This window comes from Apaloderma vittatum, unplaced genomic scaffold, assembly GCF_000703405.1.
Source record: "Apaloderma vittatum isolate BGI_N311 unplaced genomic scaffold, ASM70340v1 scaffold27534, whole genome shotgun sequence".
In the NCBI taxonomy this organism is placed as follows: Eukaryota; Metazoa; Chordata; class Aves; order Trogoniformes; family Trogonidae; genus Apaloderma; species Apaloderma vittatum.
This window is the reverse complement of record NW_009713857.1, coordinates 27,289-48,950: the sequence shown is the minus strand read 5'-3', so window position 1 is coordinate 48,950 and position 21,662 is coordinate 27,289. Positions and strand designations below refer to the sequence as shown.

The 21,662-nt window shown below is 49.6% G+C and overlaps 1 protein-coding gene across 1 annotated transcript in view; it reads left to right on the top strand.

The window, feature by feature from the left end:
* The window catches only part of RBM6 (RNA binding motif protein 6), a 53,682-nt gene extending 33,372 nt beyond the window's left edge, over nucleotides 1-20,310 (top strand). The window contains exons 6-22 of the mRNA XM_009868525.1: nucleotides 4,274-4,348; nucleotides 5,965-6,025; nucleotides 7,127-7,195; nucleotides 8,284-8,535; nucleotides 9,062-9,222; nucleotides 9,963-10,060; nucleotides 10,504-10,546; nucleotides 11,106-11,166; nucleotides 12,108-12,199; nucleotides 12,813-12,965; nucleotides 14,005-14,094; nucleotides 14,722-14,811; nucleotides 15,401-15,670; nucleotides 16,232-16,306; nucleotides 16,891-16,988; nucleotides 18,216-18,324; nucleotides 20,111-20,310. Of these exons, the coding sequence (XP_009866827.1) occupies nucleotides 4,274-4,348; nucleotides 5,965-6,025; nucleotides 7,127-7,195; nucleotides 8,284-8,535; nucleotides 9,062-9,222; nucleotides 9,963-10,060; nucleotides 10,504-10,546; nucleotides 11,106-11,166; nucleotides 12,108-12,199; nucleotides 12,813-12,965; nucleotides 14,005-14,094; nucleotides 14,722-14,811; nucleotides 15,401-15,670; nucleotides 16,232-16,306; nucleotides 16,891-16,988; nucleotides 18,216-18,324; nucleotides 20,111-20,236 (1,923 nt within the window). The 3' untranslated portion in view covers nucleotides 20,237-20,310. The remainder of the gene's footprint in view (nucleotides 1-4,273; nucleotides 4,349-5,964; nucleotides 6,026-7,126; nucleotides 7,196-8,283; nucleotides 8,536-9,061; nucleotides 9,223-9,962; nucleotides 10,061-10,503; nucleotides 10,547-11,105; nucleotides 11,167-12,107; nucleotides 12,200-12,812; nucleotides 12,966-14,004; nucleotides 14,095-14,721; nucleotides 14,812-15,400; nucleotides 15,671-16,231; nucleotides 16,307-16,890; nucleotides 16,989-18,215; nucleotides 18,325-20,110) is intronic.
* The last annotated feature ends 1,352 nt before the right edge of the window (nucleotides 20,311-21,662 follow it).

Below are 21,662 nucleotides of genomic sequence, written 5' to 3'. Positions count from 1 at the left end.
GGCTGCTACAGCCATGTCTCTGTGCGGTTTGGCAGCCCCTGTGGTGGCTGCTGAAGCACGAGCTGTGAAGTGGAATACTTGGAGGGCTGTCAGCTCATTGTTAAGAGGCTCCAAAGTGAGATTTTACTGAAAGTGTTAATTTTTGGCCAAGTTCAGTTCAAGCAGAAGCCTGCTTTGATTTGAAGGAGTGTGCCACGCTCCGAAAGCTCTCCACATTTCAGATTTTCTAGGTCACTCTTGGGTGCTCTATAATCTTTGGTTTTTTTCAGAGAATCAGCTAGCACAAACTTTGACATTGATGATTTGTATTCTGTCATCTCAGTCTTGGAGAGCATAGAGATATTATTTTGGCAAGTTCTCCCCCTCCTCAACCCCAGCCCCCAGTGATCATCATTAGAAGGCTGTCAACAAGCATCAAAAATACCAGCATGCCAACTGCAAATGCTAATTGGCAGATAAGCAGCTGAAGCGGGTAACTGGTGCCGTGCCTGACCTGCAGCAGTCTGTCTCCTGGCCCTGTCAGTCGCTCCGTTGCTTCCTGAGGAAGCGTGATCCAGGCGATCTGTGCTGACGTACCTGCGCTCCTCGGTAGCACACACAGCTCCTTCTGCCCACGGGGGTGAGCCGTGCTCCGTTCGGAGCAGGAGGTGAGCGCTTTCCTTGCTAAAGTAGTGCGATTGCAAAGAGGTCAAACTAGAGAAGAGTTAAAACCAGCCTCATGAGTGGGCATTACGTCTGCTAGGAGCATGGTCTGGGATTTTTTTTTTCTTCCTGTGGTTAGGCTTACCTGCACCATTTAGATCTTGCTCATATTCTTTTAGTGCTTCTGATTTTACTGCCTTTGGGACAAAGAGCTTGGAAACTGCTTCAGTAAAACTGGAGTTTTGTTGCTGAAGCCTTGTGCCCGGCTGACGCGCAGTCTCCAGAGTGCTTTCAGAAGGATTTCATCACCTGTGGGTATCATGTTTAAGGGATTTTCCCTTTTTCCTTTCTTCTCCTAAAGAGAAGGGAGTTTCTCCCTGCTCGATGAAGGGTTTTGAGATGCTGCTACTTGCTGCGTGTGTTTTCTGCAAACAGGCTTTATGGTTTCATGGCATTGCTCTCTAGGACCATGTCATGATGGGATTGCTCAGGTGATCAGGGTGTACTAATAGTACTACTAATAATTACATACTGTCCCATTGGATATTATTCTAGATGATGCAGATTCTTTAGTAGCTTTAGCTGGAGTGGCTTATACTGAATTGTGTCAGACTTGAATCCAGTATTGCTTCTCCAACAGACCTCTAAGCAAAAAAACATGTATAACTGTGTATGAAAGATATCAAACGGTAGCATAAATCACTCCCAGCAGTAGAGTCCAGATGCTCTGTTTTGATGAATTTGGCCATTCAGAAAAAAACATCAGAATCTACTCACACCCTTGGAAATCTGGACATTTCTATGGCTGAGGGCTCGTTGTTCTAGTACTGCAGAGGTGTGCTGCCTTTTAAACCCTTAACTAGTGAGTCAACTGCGTGTTTGCTGCTAGCTTTGAGGGGGAGGTTCCTGACTGGAGGGGCCAGAGAGACGTTTCTGTAGCATGCTGATAAAGAAAACCAAATCCACAAGCAGAATTAATGGGCGTAGTGTAGGTGAGTCGGTGAGAGAGGTCCAGGATAAAAGGCGTGAATATGGGAGAGATTTTTACAGTCTGGATACCAGACAGTACATGACATTCCTTGGGCTTACCTTTTTTTCTTTTCCACTGTCACTGAAATTCTCATAAAATCTGTGATTTCACAAAGATCTGCTCAATTAGAAGTGGTGAACTGAAAATTAGAATGCTTTCCAAAACATTTTGCAGAGAGAAGGAAGAAGATATAGGTGAATAAGAATAAGCAGTGACAAGGGCTAGGTAAAGGTTCTGAAAATATTTGGAATGGAATCTACTAAGAAACTGGGGGAATGAGGAATTTGAAGTCACTGAATCCTGACAATGTGTGTCCTAAATGAAGAACTCATTTCGGAGTGTTAAATGATGATTGCAACCTTGAAAATTACTTTATCAAGAAGAAATCAGTAAGAGAGAGCTTGTTGAAAAAGCGAGCAGGCAATCAGCAGGGTGTTAAGGAAATTAGGGAGTAATTATGCAAGTGATACTTTCTGCAGTCTCTGAGAACTGAATTTGCAGTAGAGACCAGCACCACATGAACTTAAAAACTGTGTTCCATAAAACCAAAAATAATCTTCAGGCTTCCTGGCAAGTTTTATCCTCAATGTCTTGCATGATGGAGGAAGTGTCTGCAAATCCAGTTGTCCTTATTTCCTGAGCTCCTAGGCACCGCTGCAACCACCTGCCGAGGAGCTGCGGTTTCTGAGGACTTTGCTGTGCTCATGGGGTGGGTACGGCTCTGCTCGTGAGGATGTGCACCCTGCCTTCGCTCCCTGCCCATGCTCAGTGTGTCCTGAAGCACACAGAGCATTTCTAGCCACCTTCCTGGCACTGCCCATCTCTTGAGTGTGTGATGGGACATGATGATGTTGATGGGTGCTCTCTCTGGGAGAGGAAGCATGCCCATCTCGGAGGGACCAACACTGCTGGTGGGACAGCCTTGGTTTCCACTTCCCTGTCTTTCTCACTTGTGTTTCCTTCCGTACCTTAAAGAAAGTGCAAGACCTTCTCCTAGAGACGTAAATTGGGCAATAGTCCATGCTGTGACTAGACCCTGAGGAGGTGCCTTGTGTCCAAGGTTGCAGCACTGTGCTCTGGCTGCACATGCCAGGCCTCGGCAAGGTCTAGGACTCCACTTCCTGTGAGGAGAAGGCAAATCCGCACCAGAAAGCAGTGCTTGGACACATCAGCGGCAGGAGTGAAACCTCTGATACATTCCAATGCATAAAAGCGTGGTAGGAAAGGACAGCCTTGGTCCATGAAAGGCAGGCTGTGGAGAGGAGAGGTGGTGGAACCCGCCCTTACAGGGCAGGGTCTTTGGTCTCCAATTTTCTCTGCTGCGTTTTTTCGTAGGGTTAAAGGATTGTCATTGTACTGCTGCTGAGTGATTCCCTCCCATGAACTCTTCCCTCCTACTTTACAGATTCCCTAGCATCTCCCTCATGTTCTGCACAGAATTGTATAAATGGGTGTATTTGTGACTTCTCAGTAATAACTCTGGGAACTTGTTTTCTCACATTCATGGTTTGCTCTGGGGGCTCTCATGTGATGAGGCTACTGGATCAGAGTACCTGGGAAGCTTCTGACTCACCAGAGGCCCCCAAAGTAGCTTGGGGCCTTTTACAGCTCGCTGACACCTGCCTGTACCACCCAGCAACGGGCCAGAAGAGCAGCTGCTCTCCTGGGGCTTAGGAGACCTGGGTCTAAGTCTCATTTTTGTCACCACGTTTCATATTGTGGTATTGGTAAATACAGACAGTGTGGCCTGGCAGTGCCTCGGTGACAGGAGGTGTCTTGTGGCTCCCTGCATTTGTGGCTCAGCCTGCATCCTACAGGCCCAGGCATGATCTGTTGTCCACAGCAGGTGAGAGCCACCAGAAATCCTTGCTGCTCACTCCGGGCGGGAGCTGGGAGACTTGTATCTGTGACTTCATTTCACCCTTAAATCATCTGCATTTCAGTAAAGCTCATGGATTTGTTGGGCTCCTGATGCCACTCCAAAGTGTCACGCGTGGAGTTGAAAGTCGAGTGTCTTTCTAGGCAGTGGAGCTCCTCTGCTGCTTGAGGCCAGCCCCTCTGAGGACTGGCTGTGGAGCCAGTGGCCTTGCCACCTGCTGGCACACTTCTCTGAAGGAAAGCCAGGGTCTCATGAGTGACACGAAGACAAACCCAAGTATGAAAATCCTCTCACTTCAGTGATATTTTTCCTTGTATTCCTCCTCAAATAGCTGCCTCGACGCCAGCCTGGTGGTGGTCAGTGTGGAGGCGGCTGCCCAGCCACCCCTTTCCAGCATGTGGACAAAAGCAGGTTGAAGCAGCCTCCCTCTCGTGCTCTGGTTGCTCTGCCTCTGCTCTTTCTGGGAGGTGACAAAGCCTCTTCTGCCTAGTTCCTCTGGAGCTAACATGCAGCTTTTTAACCCCGTGCTAGAGCAGGGCACAGGCAGTTTTCCTTCCACTTCCACGGCAGAGCTCCAGCTAACTGAACTGGGAGCCTTTCTCCCCCTTTCGCCCAGTTTCACTTCCGAAACCTTCAGGAACCAGAGCTTTAACCCCTTTCTTTGCCTCTGAGTGATCTACGTGGACTGGGCACGTTCGTCATTTACCCCCTTGTCTCAACAGGGAACTCTTTCGATCGGTGGCAAAGAAGTGACCCTTGAGTACACTCCGTGCCCAGAGTTTTGGCGCTGCAAACGTGTAAGTATGCGATCAGAGAGCCGTGTTGTGCTTCCTCTGCCGGCTCTCAGGGTGGTGGCAGCAGAAAGGAGGGTTAGGTGTTTGCTCAGTGCCTGAGGATACTGAAGAGCAATACCAGTCCTGAAGCTCTTGCCTCTTCCAAACTTCTGTATTTTCCCTACCTTGATTTTGGTACGAGTGCATGTTGGTACACGTAGCCAGTGTTTTATGCACAGTGCAGTTTTGTCCTTATGCAGTGGTTCCCTTTTAACATGTGATGAAAAGAGTGTGTGGATTCTTCCTTCTAAAAAACCCAAAGTGAGGCAGTGATTCTGCCAAGTAGAATGGAACAGGCTTTCACTCTAGTTCACGTGTGTAACCACAAGTATCTTCACTGCCCAGGTAACCACAGCTTTCACCAGTGTAACAAATGCAGACCTCTGTCTCATGCAGGGGCCTGTGATTTAAGTGCAGCAGAAAAGGAAGCATGGGAATGAGTCCCAGTCCAGGCAACACTCAGTACAGACTGGAACTGGCCCATTTTTGTGGAGGCACAGTTGCCCGAGGGTCAGTTTTGTTCTCGTGGTTCTCCCAAACGGGTGTTTTTGGTTGCAGGCGGCCGGGAAGGAGCACTAGAGCGAAGGGCAGGGCTGTTGCCTCCTTTTCCAATGGGCTGCAGACCAAGACCTTGCAGCACGGCAGGGAGGGATGGGTTCTAGTTAGACTCCGACCTTCGCCACTGGATCACAGTGGGCTACAAAAACCCTCGTCCAGGCTAATTGGATGCACACCAGCTGCCAGCAGAGCTGTTGCTTGGCATCTTGTCTGTGCTTGCAATGCTTCAGAGATCAGGTGGAGACAGAAGTTTCAAGCAGTGGTTTCACAACAGCTTTCAGTGTGATGAGAAGTAGCTGGAGCGTATGTCCCCACTGCTGCTGTGTGTAAGCATGGCCTGAAAGAGCTTCCTTGTGCCTCAGACCATTTGCAGGGCTTCAGTTAGAGGAAAAAAAAATGGTACGAAGAGAAGCAATACATTCATTTACCAAGAACTTAAGGAGGAAGTTAGGAATGCTCTATAAGGACCTGGCACTTGGCTCTTTCCTCTGGTTCTGAGTGGGACAGCCATCTGAGCCTGTACAGCTCTGCCTCCTGGTTAGCAGACACCTCTAAGCTGACTCTCACATTAGTATCTACAGTTTAGCTCAGATAAGGACTTTATTGTTGGTTTATGAGTGAGTTGAGATTAAAGAATAAAAAGGTAACTTTGAGTCCTTGGAAGCAACAGGGTGGCTAGCAGTGCAGTGCCTGGTGTGGAGCTTTTTCATCCAGCATCACTTGAGAGAGTGGAAAGAGTCCTGTTTCAAGGACTAGTCAAGTACCCCTGTGGTATGAACAAGTCTGTGCTCAGAATTTTTTTATGTGAAAATCCTGTTCCCAAGGTAGTCCCAGTTGTGAGCAGTGTGAGCATTTCCCTTCCGTTCCAGCCAAGACTCCTGCTGCCATTACCCACCCTGTCTCTCAAGCTCTCGTTGTAACTTTCTGGTGGCTATTCTTTTCTGAAAGCACTGCAGAGTCGGTAGATTGTACCCACTGCCTTCAAAACATGACTTCCTCACGCTGTCCATCTTCCGTTGCAGTGTAAGGTGTGTACTGTGGGCTACAGATCTTCCTGCTCCTATTGCAAGCTCCCGAGAGATGGTGAGTATATCTGGTCCCCTGTGCTTGGTCAGTTAAAAGTTTCATCTGCCCTGACAAGTAAGTTTCTCTTCTGGCTTCCCTATTCCATCCCTCTTGGTGGACTAGCTGAGCACTGTGTAGGAGGATGCTAGTTTTGCTTCCTTGAGATCCTTTTCCCTGTCCACACTGAAGATATTACACATGGATGCGTTGCTACCGGGTTCTCTGTTCTTGTGAGGCTTGGTGGAGAGGTGTCTTGCTGCACAGAGCCTTTCCTTGCAATTGCTCTGGCATTATCCTTCATCTGTGGAGTTAGAGATTGTGTGTCCTCCAGGACTGTGAGCTGGTACAGCTTGGCCGTAGGTGAGATGGCTTCTCCTCAACCCACCTTGCCTGGGAGATGCAGGTGCGTGTTTTCAGTGTCATGCTTTTGAGGCTCTCGGATTCGAGGCGGATCCAGGATTTGAATGGCTGAACTCACCTTGCCGACTGTAAGAAGTTCGTGGAAGGGAGTTCTGCTCCTCCGGGAGATTCTCCTCACCCCGTCAGCAAATCTGCTTTTTGGGGTGGGAGGGCACGAGAGCCAAAACACACTCCTTTAAGGAGCTGATTTCTTGGGGACGAGCAGGTATTCCAGGCACTCTGGAAGCTTTGATTGTATCTTTGTGCAGGCTTCTGGTGGTTTGTGTTTCTTACCTGTGTACCCTAGGCAGAAGGGCATTTAAATAACTGCTGATGCAGAACTCTATTTGCTGAAGCACTTGACCCTGTGGTTGTGCTTTCCTTGCGCCGTGGCTCCTCCATCAGCGTTATGAAGGCAAAATTCGCATAGCTGGCCCAGCACAACCATGGGTTGTAATAAAACTGCTGAGGAGCAAATTAAACGGAGCCTTTAAGATGCTGTGAAGACAGATTGTGGTGCAAGCTTCTTACTGACCTGTTTTTATTGATTGTGACAACACGTATAATAAGGTAACCTCTCTATGACTATCCATTAATTGCTGGGTGAAACAGAACATTTCTCTAGGCATATCCTGCAGTCGTTACTGCAGCTTTGCATGAGTTCTTGCATACTTTGTGACTGATGGTCTGGAAATGGACTTTAATATGCCTCTCTTCCAGGGAGCAGGGCAGGCCCAGAGTCCAGAGGTGGTTCTGAGGGAGAGGACGTATCAGTAGAGCAAGAATTCGGTAAGAGAATTGCTCTTGCCATCTCCGGGCTTGTGCTCATGTCTGTGTGATTTGCGTGGACAGCTTTTGCAGCTACACTTGCAGACTGGTTCCACAGGCAAATTTTACGTGAGGTTCTGCTCATGAAGGGTTTCCAAAACTCCACATGCTGTAAACTGCAGACAAATTCGCACAGGCCTGTCCAACATAAGCTCTGCTGACAGCCAAGCGAGTCAGCGTGCAGCTTTTCTGACATTTACATGCAAAATCGTCATGTGTTCTGCCATGCTGCCCACTGCCCAAATGGAACGAGAGCAGGGAGGTGCTCTGGGGGACATGAAAACGCAAAGCTTTGCTGCGCCAAGCCTTGCACTCTCATCTCTTTCTCTTTGTGGGAAGAGACTTCAGCAGCAGGTGCGAGGCTGGTGATGTCTGACTTTGCAGCCCCACAGCTTTAGCTTCCCTTTCCAACAGCTTTACAAGCTCAGGTAGAGATCTCTTTTGAAGTGAAGCCAGATGCTTGAGGACTTCAAGTACAGAAACTTGATGGGATCAATCTTCTCTGTATTGCATAGCTAGTCCTGGGGGGCAGGGTGTTTCCATATAATATCTGCCTCATCTGTGCTGAGCAAACACTCAATAAAATCGGTGATTGTATTACAATGTTTCACTTAGTGATCATAGAAGTCTGCATCTGGTTTTCTGTAGTACAGAGACAGGGTGACAGTTACTAGTTGATATTGCTCAGCTATGGGTGTTTGTATGTCAGGCATGGAAAGGATATCTCCACTACACAGGTTGTCCTGGACATGGGAGGAATGTATCCAAACCCATCCCTGATTCATATTTGTCCAGGCAAGAGCCAGTCCTAGAAGGAGGCCAAAACCCCTCTTGTCCCTGATGGGAGAGGTCAGGCAAAGGAGCCCAAACAAAGCAATGGAAGGATGAGAGATATCTAGCTTGTCCTTCACACCTTGTGTCTGCAGAGTGTTAGGACTTGGGACGTGCAAAGGGCAGAACAGGCTGGCCTTGTGCAAGGGGTGCTGCTACCAGAAAATGGAAGAAAAATACACTGTATGCGGAAACAGTCCATTTCTCCTCTCTGATAGCAGAGACAAAGCTTGAAAAACCTGAGCAAGAGTTATCAGGACAACCAGGATCTCCAAAGCAGCCTCTCCAGCCCTCAGTTCCTGCTCCACAGCAGGAGTGCCAGCCTCAGGAACAGGAGCCAAGGAAGAGAGATGAAGGGAGAGAGCGGCGGCCCTCGCAGGAGAAGAGAAGGGACATGGACCGGCATCAGGAGCTGCCTTCTCAGAGAGAAGCAGAGGAAACCACACCACAGGATGGTGGAGGAAGCAGAAGTGAGTGGCACAGAGCCCAGTTTTGGATTCCTCTTGCTTGCATGCCATGAGGTCATCTGCAGAAAGGGCTGCTTTTCTCTGAAACCTCTGGGGGCTGTTTCTATGTTCTGCAAATCCATGGCATCAAATAATGGTGGGCTGTCCAGCTCCAAAGGTCCTGGCAAATTGCCTTTAAGAACATTAATTTAGAATTAATTTTCTTGGCTTCAGGATGGTGCAGTTAACTTAGCATGGCAGCAAAGTCTTTCTGACCAGAAGTTATGCCGGGCTGAGCTCCTCTGAGAAGGGGCCTACTTTGTGCTCTTTGTTCTGGGAAGGAAGGGTTAGCGGTTGCAGGCAGTACGCCGAGCATCTTGCAAAGTGGAGAGAAAAAAAAGTGGTGGTACCCAGACTCAACTGGAAGAAGCCGTGTTGTTGCTTTGAGAGGGTTTAGCTTTACCTGTGCTGTCACAATAAACTTAGATCTGAATTACCTTTTTTTTACTACTTTTTCTTTCCTGGCCACCTCCCTCCTTGTGCTTCACAGCAATTATGCTGAAGCGTATTACTCGATTCACCCCACCAGAAGTGATTGTGGGGCTCCTGGCCCCATATGTGCGTCTCTCCACGTCCAGTGTGCGCATCATGAAGAACAAGGCTGGGCGGATGGGGCAGACCTACGGCTTCATTGAACTGGATTCACATGCGGTAGGTACTTTCCTGCTTTCACACACTCCCCCTGTTGGCATCTGTAGTCTGTAGGAGTAGAGAAACCACATAAAGAAGAGAAATAGCTGTACTTGAGAGGTGGCTGTCCTGGAGTGAGTTGTCTCTTTTGCTTGTCTGGCTAGATATGAGGGATATGTGATACAGCTGTTGCTCTCTGGCTTTAGGAGCCAAAGATGGTCTGTCGTCACAAGCGGTAGTGTTGAGTGAGTTTCTTGCTTCAGTACGCTTCACTGTAGACCCTACTAAACTTGAACACCTCTTGCACAGATATATTGTTTGCAGGGAACTTGAATTCAATGTTTTCTGTCTGCAGAAGGCAAGAGTCTTAATTAACAGACAGCCCCACTTTGTTGGGTTCACGTTTTCTGGTTCTCGGGAACTCCTGCACTCCATAGCTGTGCTTTGGCATCAGTCCAGAGGGTTCAACAAAGCTCTTTGATGCAACAGCAGCCACGGGACTGCATTGTCTGGCAACCCCAGAATTCAGTTCTTAGCTGGCTGCTGAAAACAGTCATAGGACAGACAGAGAACCTAACAATGAACTTATCCTTTTTGCCGCATCCTAAATAACTTCACTAATATTTAGACAAAAATGTTGTGTTTCCTGTCCTACTATGGTTATTGTGTAAGCACAAAGCCTTCCTTTCAGGCAGTCTGGCTTTGGGAAACAGGCTTCTTTTTCCTTCTCATGGATGTGAAATTCTCCTTTCCTTTTACAGGAGGCACTGAGGTTGCTAAAGATACTGCAGAATCTGGATCCCCCTATCTGCATTGATGGACGTACGCTGGAAGTGAATCTTGCTACAGGGAGGAGGAGGTACAAGCAGATGAGGCAGTAGGGTTGTCTTTTGTGTGATGGGCTGCGAGCCGGAGGTGCGTTGTTGGACCAGTGCTTAAAGGTTGGCATGAGAGTTAGATGTTCCTACAACCTAAAAATGTGCTGGAGAGGTGAAGGCATCAGAGCTAGAAGAAGCTTCAATGATTGAGCAGTATGGGATTAATTATCATATTGCATGGCCTCCAGCCATCAAATCCCATTGTGAGGGAATTAATGGGTTCAGCTTTTTAAAAACCAGTTGGAGAGGTTCGTCTTTGCGGATACAACAGAGAAAGTCTTTCTGTCTCCTGGGATCGATGCAATCCAACATGTGGTCAGTGAAGATGGTCTTTCTGCTTTCATTGGTCCTGCTGGTCATTTTGAGTATACTGAGGTTAATGTAAAGCCAGACTGGCATTAACCTGCAACCCTTATTTCAACAGGAATGACTATGGGGAGCATGGTGACAACTCCTACTATGGCCCGGTAGGTCTTTGCAGCTTCTCTGCAGGTTGCTGGAAAGGGAAGGAGCACGGAGGGGTTACAGGCCTGACATTGTTGGGCTTTTTGTCCCTTCGGGCTGCTGAAAGTTCGACATGTTTGAAGATGGGAGCATAATGTTCACGTGTTGCTCTTCACTGCTACTCTGCCCCTAACACTGGGCTCGTTTTGTGCATAGAGGCACAAGTCAAAGTGCAGATACTGCTTCAGGGAGTTCTGGGCTGGATTGCTCTATACCACACTTCTGCAGAGTGAATTTTCCCAGAGTGAATGTCTCTTTCTCTAGTGCTTGTTGCCAGACCGCAGGCCCATACTGAATGGATTGTTGTGAGCAGCTCTTTGAAAGATCCATGGAAGCTCCAGAGGTCTTGTGCTTTGTGGCGCTGTCCATTGCTCTGCAGATGAAAAGCTCTGTCTGCTTGTGCTCTATTTAGGATAGCTAAATGAGCTGCTTTCCTGAACTTTGGGCCTGTGAGAGGGAGGAGAAGCAATATGATATTTGTCAAAGAGTCTCTGATCTGTTTATGTTGTTCACTTACTCCAGGGCAGGAGGGGCATGAGAGACAGGAGGGGCGGCGAATCACAGAGACGCACCAGAGCACAGTGTAAGTTAAGCTCTGCCTCACTCCTACTGTGGAGACTTTAAAAGGGCACCGACATGTAGAAATCAGCCCAAAAATATTTTTAAAGGCTAAGGGTAGGTTTGTTTGCTACACCCACTTCTGAGTTTCTTTGCCAACTTTGTTTAGTCACATTTTCCTATTTGATGATGTGTTTCTGTCTACTCTTACTGTGCAAAACTACATGCAGATGAAAGAAACTTGCTGTGTGCTTTTCCTTGTTGTGGCAAACTTGATGGGATAAAATCATCCTGGCAATTGCCATATGAGACAGAAGAAAATATGCCTTATGCAGCAGTGCCAGTAACTGGGAAAACACTTCAGATTGTTTTACTAACTTGTATGTAGTATTGCTGAGCTCTGTCTAATAACACTTTGGAAATGAGAACATTCCTCACGTTATGGGCTTACCCTTGAGGCCTTTAGCTTTTCCCATAGAAACAGTTTGCTCCCTTTTCTTGTTGGCTGCTTTCATGCACCCACAGGGTGGAAGGGATGTGGGGAGTGTCATCACTTTAAACAGGAGACTGTTTGAAAGAGCACAGACCTTCCTTGTTCACAGGGGTGGGTGGATACGGAGCCTGGTACTCATTACCCCATTCTTAGGGAAATTACTGAATTTCATATCTTTGTCTGGTCAAGTGTTGTGGTCTGGTGATCTCAGCACAGCTCCTGTAAATGTGTGTTAATGTGGAAGTTTAGCCAGAATCCTAAACCAGAATAGTTGTGAAAAACTATCTTATTTCTTACTCCTTAAAGAAAATATGTAGGTTGAGTCATGTGAGGATACTCATACCTCTTGCCAGCAGAGAAAAATTCTTCTTTCCCACTCTTGATCCTTTCACCAACGTAATATTTGCTCGTGCTTTTGTCTTTGTAAAAGTCAAGTTCTGCCTGTGTGGTATTAACTCTTGTCTGTGTTTCAGCTCCTTCAGATGTGTCCACATACATTTATGATCCTGAAACTGGAAATTACTATGATCCCATAGCTGGGACATACTATGATCCTAGGACTCAGGTGAGTCAGTGGGAAGGAAGCTTTACACACTGTACGTTCTTACAAACTGCCCTTCTCTGGAGGGATTTTGCAGCTTGATCCTGAAGGCAGGCTAGCATGGGACAATGTAGAGGTGGCTCTCTTTTGCTCAGTCCTCTGACCTGAGGGCATTAGCTGTGTCTTGAAATGGTTACTACAGCTGCCTCTTTGGTCTCTGAAGCCCTGCCTTTGAAGGGTTTCTGTTTTCTTCATTGATAAACTTTGAGGGTGTGACAGGTGACTCTCTGTATTAAGAGATGGACAGCAGAGCCCTGGTTTCGTCTGTGGTCTCTTTGCTCCCCAACCTCAGCCAGCAATAGTTACAAGGATGCCAAAAAAGAAACCATCAGCAGAGGTTCTCTGGGACTATCATCTTATTTTCATGATATTGGAAATGCCCACGTTCTGGACGAACAGGGTAGTGCTCTGATGTGCTGTCTTCTGCCACAGCCAAGTCCTGAAGCATTTACCCTTAGCTGTCTGAGGCTCTGCAGTCCCTGTCTCCTGTGCTGGTCTCCCCAGCCCAGTAAGGACAACAAGCCCAATAAGAAAATTGCAGAGGTTTGCCTGAGTCTGTTCCAAATGCCTCTTTCAGAGAGAAGTCACGATAGACCGAGAACCTTGCTCATCACCTACAGAGAGCAGAAGGCGGCGGCATGGGAGCCAAGAACGGACAAATGAAAGGAAGGAGCCGCACAGCAGGGACAATAGGGACAAAAAGGAGAAAGGGAAAAGTACTTCTGCTAAGGTAAATCCCTGCAGGCATCAGACTGATCAGGGGTCTGAGGCCAGAAAGCTGAGGTAAGAGAGGTTAGAAAATTGAGAGTAATTTATAGAGGATTAAAAAAAGGGAGGGGCAGTGAGAGAAGACGATGAGATACATGAGATCTGCAGCAGGCCAGGAGCATGGTGGTTGGCTGGCCAGGTGGGAGCAAGTTCCTAAATTTTTTCTCTTTTGACATTAAAGTCAGGGCTTCTCATCCCTTTCTTATGGCGAAGAATTCAGAAGCATCCAGGTAGCGGAGACACGCATTTCACTCACACTGCTGAAAGCACTCAACTATTGTAACAGAGCCAACAAAAAATTAGCAAAGGTGTTTAAACGTACCAAGTCAAATAATAACAGAGACTCAGCTGTTGTCTAGCTGCAGTTCCTGCCCCTCCAGACATCACAGACAGGCAGGGAGATGAGGCAGGTGATGCAGATGGACTGCAAAGGTGAACCGAGACAGAATGCAGATACTTCCCCTCGCAGAGCCCTGGTCCTGGGGCAGGGTCCTTCAGTGCTTCTCCCAGTGAGCAAAGGCTGTCTCCCCAGTGTGGAGGCTGCCAGCTGGGAGTAGCTGCCCAAAGCGATGTCTGAGCATGGATTGTTGAGCACCGCCCCGTGCTGTATTACTGACTGGGACTAAGGAGTGCCAGGAGAGTTGGTGGAAGGGATTTAGCCACGAAAGCAGAAATTGTGTTTTCCCCCTTGCCTGTTGGCCTCGATATGCTCTGTGGCATGACCAGTCCTAGGGAGCTGGGCTGTGAGGGCTGTAATTGTCCCTGAGGCCAGCCAAGGAGTCTCATCTGGTGTGGAGGATCCCTGCTTTCAAGGGCACTGAGCTGGGAGAAACATGGTCTTGTCTGAACGGAGGATGAAAACATTCCTGGTAGAATTTCTCCCGTCGTTTTTCCTGGCTGCCTGTTTTCTGTGGGTGCTCGGAAGTGGCTTCCTGACTCCTCTGTGCAGTCTCTGACCCCTGTGCTTCTGGTGGCCTAATGCCCAATCTTGGGTTTTGCAGAGTGAGCCTGGAGAGGAGAGGTGCTTTGCAGAAGACGTATTCAAAAAGCCTTTGCCTCCCTCGGTGAAGAAGGATGAGAGCGTGGGCCTGGTAAGGTGTTGCATAGCGCTTGTCTTCCCCAGCCAAGTACGAGTAGTCAACAAACTGTTAAACTAGAGCATGTCCAGGGCTTCAGACCAGTTCTCTAGAGCGTGTAGATGTGAAGCTTTGTCCCAGCCTACTCTGTGCTGCTGAGCATACAAGTGAGCGTCACAGACTCATCCTGTTGCAGTGCTGGGTGACTGCAGTCTCTGGCATTCTCTGTCCAGTATACGGAATATCCAGAAAACACCACCATGCTGGTCAAGCCTGGCCATATGTTGTGCCAGAGATACAGGGGAGAAAACTGGCATTGTCATCCTTCCCCCTCCCCACCTATGGTACTTGCGCTTTGTCTCATCTCTCACAGGCAAGTAGGACTAACTCTTCCTGGAGTGGTGGGTTTCTTGGCTCCCAAGCTGGCTGGCTCTGGGGGTGGCTCTGCACTGTGTCTCCATGTCCTTTGTGTTCACACAGGGGTGTCCAAATGTGACCTGGCCCTGCCCCAGCTCCCTCAGTGGTCTGCAACATGTTTGGGGCCACTGTCAGCATCACAGTCCAGCAGAGAGTGCGAGTGGGGAGTGTGGGACACTGAGTCCACGCTATGGCGGTCTTAACACCTGATCTTGGATGTTTCAGAATGAAACAGGAGAGGAGAAGTTCTCTGCAGAAGATGTCTTTAAAAAACCATTACCACCCTCTGTGAAAAAGGATGAGAGTGCAGCCCCGGTAAGTGGATCCCTAGGATTGGGTTTTGCCTTGTTTGAGCCTTGGTACAGGACTAGGGAGGCTCACCAAAGCCTGACTGTGACCTTGAGTGACAGAGGTGCCAGCTTCTCCTACCAGGGAAGGGACCATTGGAGATGGAATGGCTAAGGCCGTTTGTTTTATAACTGTGAGCTTTTTTGTGGGCTCCTACCTCACTCAGGCAGTTCTCAGGCAGAAAAATACTCCGTCTGCCTCTAGATTGAGGAATTCCAAACCTCACTGATTTCCATTGCGAGAGGAAATGACTGACAGCAACTCCCTGCCAAATAGCCACTGCTTTGGTCAGCTAATTGTGCTTAGGTGTGTGACAGATTGGGAAAGCCTGGCACAAAGCACAGCCTGTCTAGAGAACAGAAGGGCTTCTACCCTGTGGTGTTTAATTGCTGGCCGGGCAGCTTCTTTCCATTCCCTGCCTGGGATGCTGCTCTCTGGCTCTTGTGCTGGAATGGAGACAGAAGGCATGGGGAGGTTGACTGGGGAAGAAGAGCCCCCTCATGGCAGGGCAGGCTGGATGCTACAAATTGTCATGCTTTTCTGCCTCTTCTCTCAGCCCAAGGTGGTGAACCCTCTGATAGGACTTCTGGGAGAGTATGGAGGAGACAGCGACAACGAAGAGGAGGAGGAAGAGGAGGAGCAGTCACAGGCACAGTGGCTGCCGCCTCCCCCCCCCCCAGCACAACGCGAGGAGCAGCCACGGAAGCCTAAGGCCAGCGACGACAAGCTCACCGACTGGAACAAGCTGGCCTGCTTGCTCTGCAGGAGGCAGTTTCCCAACAAGGAAGTGCTCATCAAGCACCAGCAGCTTTCCAACTTGCACAAGGTATGGGCGAGCTGCATGTGTGCTGCAAAGCTGCCTTTGGCTCAACAGCTTTGTGATCCACGGGGAAAAAATGTGATGGTTGGGTGGGAAGAATGTGCTGAATTTGACACAGTAGCAGGCAAAGTTCCCATCAAAACGCCGTTCAAAGCATTGCGTGAGCTGCTTGTTTGTGCCACAGGGATGCTGTAGCATCCAAGTGTGACTTTTTAAGCTGTAGCAACAGCTAAAGCTTGGGGAGTGTGGGGTGCTGGCACACGGGTATGACAGCAGTAGGAACTTAGCACATGCCTCCCCATGTTCTGCACTGCCTTTGAGCTCTTCCTTCTAGGAGAGCCAAACGGCACGTATGTTAAAATAGGACTCGTTGCCTTCCTTACTGTGGAGAGAAAGAGCTCCTGGCCTCTGTGGAGGAGCAAGCCATCTGGGCTGGGAGAGAAGTTCTTGCATCTGGTATAGTGCAGGTGCAAGAGTGTGCTGCTGTACCTGTGCTCCTTACAGATGGAGCAAATGACCCTGACAGCTTGTATCCTCTGCTGACACTGGCTTCTGTTGTCCTTACAGCAAAACCTGGAGATACATATGAAGATCAAACGATCTGAGCAGGAACTGGCATATTTGGAGAAGAGAGAGCGTGAGGTGCGTCTGTGGTGGTGGGCAGACTTCTCTTAGTGGTCTTGGTTTAAGGTGAGCTTGGTCCCAGGCAGACCCTTCGCTTACAGACCTGGGTCTGCAGCCTGGACATCAGATGCCTCTCAGAGAGTCTTAGACTGAACTACGGGCACACTCTGCATTTGGACCTGTAGCTAGTGCTGTGACTTCAGGGAGCAGGTCCCACTCCTTCCAGAAGGATCTGAGTGTGGGTTTTTTATCTTGCAAAGCTCTGGGCTAAGTGGGACCCGAATTTACAGCTGAAATTGATGCAGTGTATGGGCGGCTGCTGCCTGGCCAGGACTGGGAGAGCTGTAACTGTCTGTTGTTTGTAAGGTAACAGAGCTGCTGCCACTGCTATAGCTGGAAGGCTGCAACCCCAGGTCTGGGGCAGTCCAACAGATGCATCAGGACAAAATAAGTGGATTGTGGGTCTTAGAAACATCCACGGTCCCCAGGACTGATTTCCAGCCAGCTGAGGATGAGATCAAACCTGGCTGCGGAGCAGTCTCCTGTGGAGGGTTAAATACTTTGTGGTTTCCCTACTTAACTTTGTTCTTTCTGTTACGAAGGGGCGATACAAAGACAAAGGAAATGACCGGAGAGAGAAATTCCAACAGGTGGATTCACCAGAGAGGAAGCGACTCAGATACGACCGGGACTCAGAGAGGTGATGGCTACTCTTGGCTAGATCTCTTTGAGGCTGCTGCTGCTGGGATGGCGTGTGTGCTGCTGGCACGCTGAGGACAGGAATCCGCCAGTGGGGTAGAGCTGCAAGAGTCACAGCCAGACGGGCCGTGATTCTTGTGGGTAGAGCTCCCCAAAGCGTGAGCCTGTTGTGCCTCAGGACTTCTCAGAGAGAGCAGGAGAGGGCCAGGGCTGTGCAGCACAGGGGTAGAAACAAGGGTTTGGCGGAAAGTAGAGACAAGCTTGAGGGGTGAGATGGAGTGTTTGAGTGTGCCGGGCCAGGCACTGCAGCCTGTTGCCATCCACCCAGCCTTAAGGCACTCGCTGTCCTCCTGTCCTGGCATCTAGCCATTGAAAGAAAGAGCAAAGCTGTGTTTCATCTGTTCCACTGACTCAGAGAAATGCTAGGAGCTGTTTCCATCTCATGCAGAGTAGGTGGAGGAAGAAAGTGCGTGCTGTGCGGAGCTCTTGAAAGGTCTGTCTGCTGCAAGCTCGCGTGTTCCACTGGGCTGAGGAACTGCTAGGCGTGTGTTGAAGACAAAACTGATTATGTGCCTGTTCCCTTCTGGTGCAGCACCTCAGAGGGAGACCTTTCCTCCATGTCTTGCAGTTTTAAAATCCGCGTCTTCTGTTTCCTCAGTTTTCTGGAATAGCTGTGGATAAACTAAAGCAGTTTGTGTGCAGTGGCATCAGCAGCAGGAAAGCAGAACTTGCCTGAAGGAAGCTATTTTTGTGCTGGGCAATTTTCAAAATTATGTGTTTTGCGTAATGGTCTTGGATGAGTAATGACCAGGTGGGAGAAAGGATGTCCTGCACTGTGTGTAGTGAGCTTGATGACCATGACATTGGAAGGAAAGAAAATCTAACAGAGCAGCAGGGATTAAACTTCACTTTCTAGCTGTTGCTAAAATTTGGATTAACAAATGCAACACAGAGTGCTCCTGGCTTACTTTTACCGTAAGTATTTTGGAGCCTGTGTTCATTTCCTTTGCCCTGAGGTGGGACAAGAAGTGGGGCGGTCAGAGGTGCCTGAGCCCCGCACATGAAATCCACCCTACTGGTTTCCTTGGGCGGTGTGCTTGCAAGCCACTTGGGTGTCACCCTCAGGAGAGGTTGGAATGTCAATGAAGGTGCTATTAGCAGAGAAAAAATCCCTGGCATGTGTTCGAAGCATTGCGAGACTGGACAATTGATTCTGCCTCTTTTGCAGTGACTATGACCCAAAGATGGACAGTAACAACAAAGGGAACCGACTGATGCAGGCCACGGGGTGGAAGAAAGGCTTCGGCTACAACCAGCAAGGCACGTCACCGATGGAGGTGAGTCTTCACTTCCCTTCCAAACACATCTCTGTCCTGCAGCTGGTAATGTCCCCCAAGACAGCTGGAGGGAGTTCCCAGCCAGAAAAAGGGTCAGGCTACAAGTCTCGGCACCCAATTGCTGGAATAATATATGTGAGCTAATGATTTTTGCAGGCTGGGAGGAGCCACAGGTTTGTTGGCAGTGAGAAAAGGTTAGAATTTATATGGATGTGGAGGGGTTGAAAATAGAGTAACAATGTGTAGGAAGGGTGTGAGCATTTGGTTAATACCTGCTCAAAGGCAGGCTGGGACTAGAGCAGGTCACCAGCTCAGTGCTCTGCAGCCACGAGCTGCGGTGAAGGTGAACCTCCTCCGGGGAGGTGTGAGTGTAGCCACAGTCACAGGGAATGTGATACTCTTGGTCTGCTCGGCTTGAGAGGCTCTCGCCGCCGTTCTGGACTCTGGACTTCGAAAGGGAATACTGGGGTGTGTCATCTGATGAGGAGCCGAGTCTCCATCGGCAAAGGGCTTTGAGGGTAGGTGGGGCCGGGTAGATCCTGCTTTCTGGGACAGCCTGCTCGCTCAGCGGACATTAATTTGCCGCAGAGGGTTTATGTGACAAGTGGCCAGGAACAGGGACTGCTCCTCCTTGCCCTTGTGGCTGCCCTCTTGTGTGGTAGCAGGCTTGTCAGCGGGTTTGTCGCCTGGCCGCCTTGCTCCCGCAGTGTCAGCGCTTCGCCGAGGGGCAGGCCACTCGCAGCGCAGCTCACATTGCGACATTCAGCTTGCAGTCAAGTATATCATTAAAGGCAAATATTTGAGGCTTCGTGACGTATGTTTGCTTGAGCCCACACACACACGAGGCAACATTCCCTCTTCAGTGCAGGCAGCAGGAACTGGCCCCAGCTGTTGCTCAGTCCTCATGGAGAGTTTCCTGCAGCCATAAAACGGGCTCTGTCGAAGAGCCAGCTCCAGCGATGCGCTCCGGGAGGTCTGACCTGCAGTCGGGGCTCCCTGGACTGGGTAGGGGAGCTGATTTCAAAGCACAGCCCTTGTACAGTTCCTATAAAGGCCTCCCAAAAGAGCCCCAGAGATGTGCTTTCTTCCCATTTCCAAGTCATGCCGGGCCAAGCAACGTGCCCGCTTCAGCCCCACAGGGCTTTGATCTCTCGGCCTAATTGATCGCATCTCTGGTATTCAGATAAGTTGGACTTAAAAGCAAAGAGAAACTTTCAGCCTTGGGCCTGCTCTCCTGGGCGAACTCTAGGCAGGTATTACTGAATAATTCAGACACTGGCTGCAAAAGCCAGTCGTTAAAAACTGGTTGAATTTCAAAGCGAGCTACCGAGAGCCCATGGGAACTCGATTAGAGGAGAGAACAGCTGAGCTGGTGCAAATGCAGGCTAACTGCAAACAGCTCCCTGGGAGCCCAGCTCTCTTGCTGGCACTTCCCTTCACTCCGTTTCGATCCTCGCTCGCACACGACTGCCTCTCGTCTGCTGGCACTGCCTGTGTTGACTGCCCACTCCCTCCCTGCTGTATGCTTGTGTTGGTCTCCGCAGCCGATCCCTGTGGTTTGATTCTCACCGGGCACTTGCTGGCTGCGTGTTTTTGTTGCCCGCAAATGGCCGATCGTTCCTCCTGAACAGCTTTTGGAGGAACATGTTGCACATGTTGCTGTTCCTCCTCTCCCGGATCCACAGCAGAGCAGTTGGTTGTCCCGAAACAGCCCGGGGGAAGCTTTTTCTTTATGGGCAGCTGGCAAAGAGGAGAGGTCACTAACACAAGCTGTATCTGTTTTCAGGCAGAAAATAGGAAGAAGGGCCCTGGCCTGGGGGCCCAGGGGAAGCCCAACAAGAGACAGTCCAATGAGACCTACCGCGACGCCGTCAGGAGAGTCATGTTTGCCCGCTATAAGGAGCTTGAGTGAATGGTGGAGAAAACCCCGAGCCTTTCTCTCTCCGTCTCTGTGTCTTTCTCTCTGTGTCATGTTCTTTTGGGGGTTTAGTCTCTTTTTTGGTTTTTTTTGGAATTGTTACAGGTTTTGCTGCTAGAATTTTTTTAATAAAATTGAAAATTTGTCAGCACTTGTCTGTTACCTAAAATAGTATGTTTTAAAAGCATGCGATGCTTTGGAAGATTCCCATTGTGTTTTGTTCTTTTCTACTGAGGTCCGTGGGAGTTGCAGCCATGTCAGCAGGGCTGAGCCAGGTTTGGTCACTTGGTGGCCCTCCCAGCAGTATCACTGTCCTGCAGTGTGTCCCCTGCCATCTCAGGGGACAGATGCTCATGAGGCCATGTGCTTGTGGGTCAGGATGTGCGCATGGAGCAGGGGACAGCCCCCAGGTCTGGGAGGAATTCGAGGGCAGGAGTGACCTGTGTGAGATTCATCGTGGCTGTTAGCAAAGATGACTGAGTTCGATTAATAGCAAGAGCTTAATGGCTAAAGGGGGTCTTAACTAGTGCTGAGTGTTCCCAGCCAGGGCAGAGCACTCCTCTTCCTCCCTGCAGTGCATGGGGAGGGCTGGATGTGGTGCTGGGGACCCTCGTTGGGACATAGTTGCACTGGTGCAGGGTAGCAGGGGCCATGTAGTGGCTGGCAAGTGTCTGTTCATCAGAGGAAAAGTGATTCTGAGCAAGTGCTGCTTGTGCAGCTTCTGGGCAGGGATGTGTAACGGGTGCAGTTTGGCTAAAACATGATGAGTGAGCATGCGTGTGAGCGTGTCTGGTACGGGTAAGGATGGTGCTGATGGTGCTGGTGGATCCTGTGCCAAGGGTCTGTGCTGGCTGGCCCCCAGTGCCACCCCTGCCTTCCCACTCACCTGGCAGAGAGCAGATCTCGACATCGCTTTCAGGTATCCAAGAAGAGGGAAAGCAGGAGACACATGGAAGCCAAAGACAGCAGGATGTGGGGGTGAAGGACCACTTGCAACAGCTGACAGCTTCTAAAGGCAGCAGAAGAGCTGTCCAAGCTGCATTTCCTTGTCTCCAACACAGGCAACCCCAGAGAGGGGTGGGAGCCGTGCTTGTTGGCACCCTGGTCCTTGGTGCTGCACCTGGCGGTGGTGAAGGTGGGGACAGCCCTTGTGGTGCTGGTGAGTAGCCGGGTGTGAGGGGAGGGAGCGTGGGCGCTCAGAGCAAGACGTGTTGTTTAGAAAGGGTCTGGAGCAGCCCCTTCCTGACGGAGAACCCTTCCATGTCGGGTCTAGGGGCTCCTGTGCAAACCAGGGGAGGGGAGCTGCTCAAGCAATGTGCTTTGGTGGACCATATAGAAGTTAAGAGAGGAAGAGTCACTCGAATGCTTGTGTGTTAAAACAAAGACTCCTGGGGACCTCAGGGTACAGCTAGGAGCAGCT